The 5,924-nt window shown below is 32.9% G+C and overlaps 1 protein-coding gene across 1 annotated transcript; it reads left to right on the top strand.

The window, feature by feature from the left end:
* Positions 1-650: 650 nt before the first annotated feature.
* LOC131928880 (toll-like receptor 4) lies at positions 651-3,251 on the top strand. The gene has a single exon (XM_059285028.1). It carries the CDS (start codon positions 651-653, stop codon positions 3,249-3,251), a length of 2,601 nt encoding a protein of 866 aa, XP_059141011.1.
* The last annotated feature ends 2,673 nt before the right edge of the window (positions 3,252-5,924 follow it).

Raw genomic sequence — 5,924 nt, forward strand, 5'->3', positions numbered from 1 at the left:
GTCTTTGACTACATTTTGGCAGTTCTCAGATTCCGTTTATCTACTAGCAGGGTACTGTTGTCTTAAAAAATATATATGTTCTCTAGAATAATTGTTAGTGTCCATCTAACGCCTCTTGTTTTGTCTGTAGTTTGGAAACAATCGCTTAATATTTTGATGGAATTGATTACTATTAGAGATTTTAAAATTGACTTTCGACTTTGCTAACGAAACCTTCACACAAAAGATATGTAGGCATATCACGGGCTGTTCCATTAATAATTTTGATTTATTATTTTCATATAGGAAATAGTTTGAACTTTTCCAATTTCATTCATTTGGAGATTTGTTGATTATATATATATATATATATATATATATATATATATATATATATATATATATATATATATATATATATATATATATATATATATATATATATATATATAAAATTTCAAAAAGGTGTCGGTTTCCCTTAATTTTACAGAATGAATGTTAAGGAAAGAAAAGGATCATACATAATTGCAATCAGTATTAAATTGGTATCCACTCCCCCCCCCCCCTACACACACTACCCCCAACAAACATGCCCAATACAGCGCAGACTACTTACTGTTTTAAAAAAAAATGTTTTTTTTGTCAGATGCTTGTACAATATTGAAACTATCATGGCAAGCGGTTTGGTTGCTGTGGTGATTCTATTCTCTCTCTTCTGTGTAAGAGAGCTACAATCAGAAAGTATCAGACAGTTTCAGACGTACCATGACAGTACAGGTCATACGTTCAAAGTGACAAACACACCCTGTCAGCAGACAATTAATACAACTGACGTCATCATAAACTGTACAGGTCTTTCACTGGATCGTGTTAATTCAAGTTGGTTTCCTTTAAATACAACAGTTATTGTATTGGATTACAATCTTTTGACAGAAATAAAAAACGAAACGTTTAAAAACTTAACACACTTACGTTTGTTAAGTATAAGATATAATAAAATATACAAGATACACACAAATGCATTTTCTGACCTTATTAATCTGGAAGTCCTAAACCTAGAGTATAATGCTCTGGAGTTTGATAACAACAGCTATCCAGAGGGCATATTTTCTCCACTCATTAATTTAAAGGAACTCTATCTGAGACAAGACCAAGATTGCACCAAGAGTGAATACCCTTCATGTTTTCTTTGTCCACTAACAAATCTGACCACTCTGTCTATAGACAGTGTAGGAGAAACAGTCAACTTTGGACCAGAGTTTAACAAACTTGGTAAACTCACAAACATTTTTCTGAGTGTTTGTTCTAATTCTATTTCTGAAAGCACGTTTAAAAATTTAAATCATTTGAAGGAATTAAAAATAGATGGCTCGGGTACCTTGTCTAATTTTAGCAACAAGGCCCTATCCTATTTGCCTTTGTTAGATAGCTTTACTCTCATGTATGTAAATGCAGGGAAAAAACAAGCTTTACAAATTCTTCAACCACTAGTAGGAAGAAATATGACTTTGATCAAATTTTTAAGAGTTATTTTAGGTGCCCCCACAGGATTTACGAGTAATTCAATCCAAGACGATGTGCTCGATATAGAAAAAACCAAGTATCTTATACAAATTTGTGTCCGACGATTTGAATTCATTTATTCTTCTCTATTTATTCTTGATCAAAATGCTTTAGTTAGTGAAACCTGGCATTCGTGTCTAGAATATTTGGACTTATCTGAAAATAGATGGATTGGGAGTAACTTAGGGCTTATCAGATTATTAACTTTAAGAAGCTTACAAAATGTGTATGCCCACGGTTCTTCAAACGGACCTGCCACGCCAAGTAAGTTTAAAATATCTGACTACTATCTGTCTGAGAATGAACATCTACACAAGTTAAAGTCACAGAAAACTCCAAATATAATATATGATGAAATTATTGTCAAGAGAAAAAACAATACGAAATTGAAAAGTATTATATTTTATGGGTCCAAATCATTGAAATATCTTCACATAGGACAATTGATGGACGGCGCTAATTTAGATATCAATATCTCATTTGTTGGAATGGAAAATGTAGAATATCTCGATGCTTCTGATAATGGATTTCAATTCGCTACAGGTAGAATTGAAGGTTTAACAAAAATTAAAACAGTGTTATTTTCAGGAAACGATTTCTCAGATTTTTCTCCAACATTTTTAGACTCATTTTCAGCAGTTGAAAACTTAGGTTTGGCAAACTGCAGATTTGACTTAAATAGTTTTCAATCTAACAGCTTAAGAATTTTTATGAATTTAAAATCACTAAAGCTTCTCGATTTATCTTTAAATTCTCTAAGTTTTATCGCACCAAATACTTTTTCTACTAACCCTAACATGACAGAAGTTTATCTTGTAACCAACAGGTTTACTGAAATTCCTTTCAACCTTAAGCTGACACCAAACTTGCGGGTACTTGACCTTAGTGAAAATGCTATTTCGACATTGGAGGAAGACATAACAATGGAACTTGATGAATTGGCTGAGAGAAACGGAAAATTAAGTTTGCGTTTAGCTGGAAATATTTTATCATGTGGTTGTGAGAACTTCTATTTCATCAAATGGATTCTTACAACACACGTAGAAATAGATTTTGATTCCAATTTGTTGTGTGTCAACGAATCTGGTTTGTATTCTCAACTAGATAAACATTGGAATGTTGGTACATTTTGGCGTCAGTGTGTGGGTCAGCAATATCTTTATGTCTCTGTTGTTATTTTGTGCGTCATCGTTATTATATTTTTGGGGTCTTTTGTTGTCATGCGGTGTAAACTGTACATTATGGCTTATGTTGCTCAAATACTTGGCACTGTACCACGTAGAAGATTAACAGATTTTCAAAACCACGTATTTATAGTTTCATCTCCCAACGATGACTTTTTTACATTTTTAAGCAACTATTTACATCAAACTTTTTTTCTGAACACTCGAGACTTCAGAGATCTTGATCCAGGACGTCCAGAATATGAAGGTTTGTGTGCTGAGATCAACGCCACCTGGCGTGTAATTCTAGTTATAACAAAAGAGTTTTTTCACGACAATAATTTCCAGATGCACTGCAACCTAGTGTTGAACAGTATGTCACATGACAACCCGGGAAAGGTGCTTCTACTTTATGAAAGAAACGTACAGCTAAATGTTGATTTAATTAAAGCGATTGGTGAAGATAATATCCTCGAAGTTCCATTATGGCAGATGACACCAAATATGGATGAGTTTTTGTATGACAGAATATTTATTGATTGTTAATGTTTAAGATAGTGGTTGGAAAACTGAGAACGAAGTTTTCCTGTCTCAACAAATGTTGTAGTTTAACTGCAACCAAGGGCTGTACAACACGAGTGAACACAGCCTACTTGTGTTATCTTTGATGTTGTAGACAAGTTTTATCCTCGCCTACCTGTTGATTTGCATGTTATTTCTTTTAAATAGTATCAAGTGACAAGTGAGTTAAGGGAGTTTTGAGAAAGATCCTTGTAAAGTAGTTAAAATAAAATAATGTTTTCTTTGAAATTGCGAGCAGAATTCATCAAAATTAAGTTGTTTACAAACTGTATATTGCACGAAGATAATATCCTCGAAGTGGCAGCTGACACCAAAAATGGATGAGTTTTTGTATGATAGAATTTTTATTGATTTTAGTGTGATTTGATGTAATTAAATATATCAAATGTTTGATATTATTATCATTCAAAAATAATAGACTTAATTACAATGTTTAAGGGAATGTAATTGAGTATGTGCGTTTTTTTTGTTCTATTCACGTATATACTAAAATAATAATATCTAAGTTAAAAGCTGTTCCGTCGCTCCTTGAGTATAAATTCCTCACGAAAATACATTAATGTATTACCATTTTGGCATATTTAAAACGTAAAACACGCAAAATATTTGGTTGAGCGAACCAGGTGAATCATTCAGGTGTAGGGATGAGTGCCATTTGGCGGATTATCGTTGTTGTGAACAGAGACTTTCTCTCAGAGCAAAGTTTTACGTGTAAACACAGAAAATGTATCTGCCAAAAGTTTTTTTTTTCTTTCCACTTTTTTTTCTTTTGCTTATATTTTGAGTTTTTTACTTTTTCTACTTTGATACAGCAGTAAATAAAATTGATATGTTTATTTTACATACATCATTATTTTACCAATAAAGTTAGTTTGAAATATTCTTTTGTTTATATTTCATTTTTACTTTCTCGTATATACGAAGTATATAGAAAGTCTTGTAATCGTGCAAAACTTTTACAGCCCCTTGAGTCGGAAAAACATAGTTTTGCAATCTTGTCCGTATATCCGTACAGCTGGGTAGATGAAATTTCATATATAAGTATGATATCAAAATCGTAGACCCGCATCAACTTTATAGCGATTTCCGATAACCGGAAGTGGAACTTTTTCTACTTTCAATTTTTTCAAAAGCCTATAACTTGATTACTATTTCAGATAGATGAATGAAATTTCACATGTAAGTAAAAGATCTAATTCTCTGCCTGACAGCAAACTCGTCTAATATATCTGAAGCACTCAACAGTTTAGCTTTTTTACTTTCTCGTATACAAAGTATAGAGAAAGTATTATAATCGTGCAAAAAAAAATAATCGAGATTTTTGCAAATCTCGACGTTTTACACCTCCCTGAGTCGGAAAAACTTAGTTTTGCAATCTTTTCCGTATGTCTCTCTCTCTCTCTCTCTCACACTCTCTCTGTGCGTCTGTAAACATGATAACTTGAGTACCGTTACAGCTAGGTTGATGAAATTTCATATACAAGTATTATATCAAATTTGTATATCTGTTTCAACGTTTCAGCGATTTCCGATAACCGGAAGTGGAACTTTTTCTACTTTCAATTTTTCAAAAACCTATTACTTGAGTACTGTTTCAAATAGATAAATGAAATTTCACATATAAGTATAATGTCTAATTCTCTACCTTCTATAAAATTTTGAGTAATTTCCGTTGATCGAAAGTAGTAATTTACGCTATTTCAGATTTCTCATAAAACGCATGTGAATTTATAAAGTACTAATAATATTCGGTACTATTATGCACATTTTGCTTAAAGTTCACTTGGTGTTCAAATCTTTTTTCTAAGAGATTCTTTCTATTTTAAAAAGTTCAAGTATTTAAAATGGATTAAAAATCATGTCTATATCCCGAGTTGCCATCCCCTGTTGTTTTATATAAGAACTAGGCATGCTGCCCAGCTTCGCTTAGGCTTTCGAAAACATTGAGAATTTGAATGCTTAATTAATTCGCCCGAAGGTCGGTCTACGACCTCAAGAGTTATGAAGAGGTTCCTCCGTGGACATTTTTTTTCGATTTATAGCTCATATAAGGTACCGGTCAGTCGAGGTCAGTTTTGACCCCCACATCGTAGACTTTTCGGCCAACCGGCCCCCGTGTTCTGTCGCACCAAGGCAAGATCATGCCAAATTTGAAGCGCCTGCGGCGCCGGGAAGTGCCCTATCGGACACCAGACAATCTAGATCTAGAGCTAGATTCCTAAAAGAATTTTTTTTTTAAGTTTAGCCCGAGCATAATAAAAAAGAATACATTAACCAAGCTGACTTGCTGTGTCTCGAACCCGCACCACCTGCGTGGTTTAATGTACACTAACATCTCCGCTATTTAGGCACCTTATAAAATACGGAGAATGAAAGACGTATTTTAAAATCTTAACTTACGCGAATATGCCTATTCTTTCAAATTAATTTTTTATCCCAAATTAGCCAGTTCATAACAAAGATTTTGTATAAAATAAATAAGTCTTGAAATAGTTTAGTCCTAATATAGAAATTTATTTTTGGAATTGATTTTAGAGAAGTTAGAGTCTAAATCTAGATCTTAGCGTCTACGTCTAGATCTAGTTATTGCGTAGATTTAGATTTAGATTTAGTCTAGATCTAGAATCTCTAGATCTA

The sequence above is a fragment of the Physella acuta genome, unplaced genomic scaffold (genome assembly GCF_028476545.2).
Source record: "Physella acuta isolate Inbredline_101_S28 unplaced genomic scaffold, ASM2847654v3 ptg001559l, whole genome shotgun sequence".
Taxonomy (NCBI): domain Eukaryota; kingdom Metazoa; phylum Mollusca; class Gastropoda; family Physidae; genus Physella; species Physella acuta.

Coding starts and splice junctions, on each gene's coding strand:
- LOC131928880 (XM_059285028.1), top strand. CDS start 651: ATGGCAAGCGGTTTGGTTGCTGTGGTGATTCTATTCTCTCTCTTCTGT.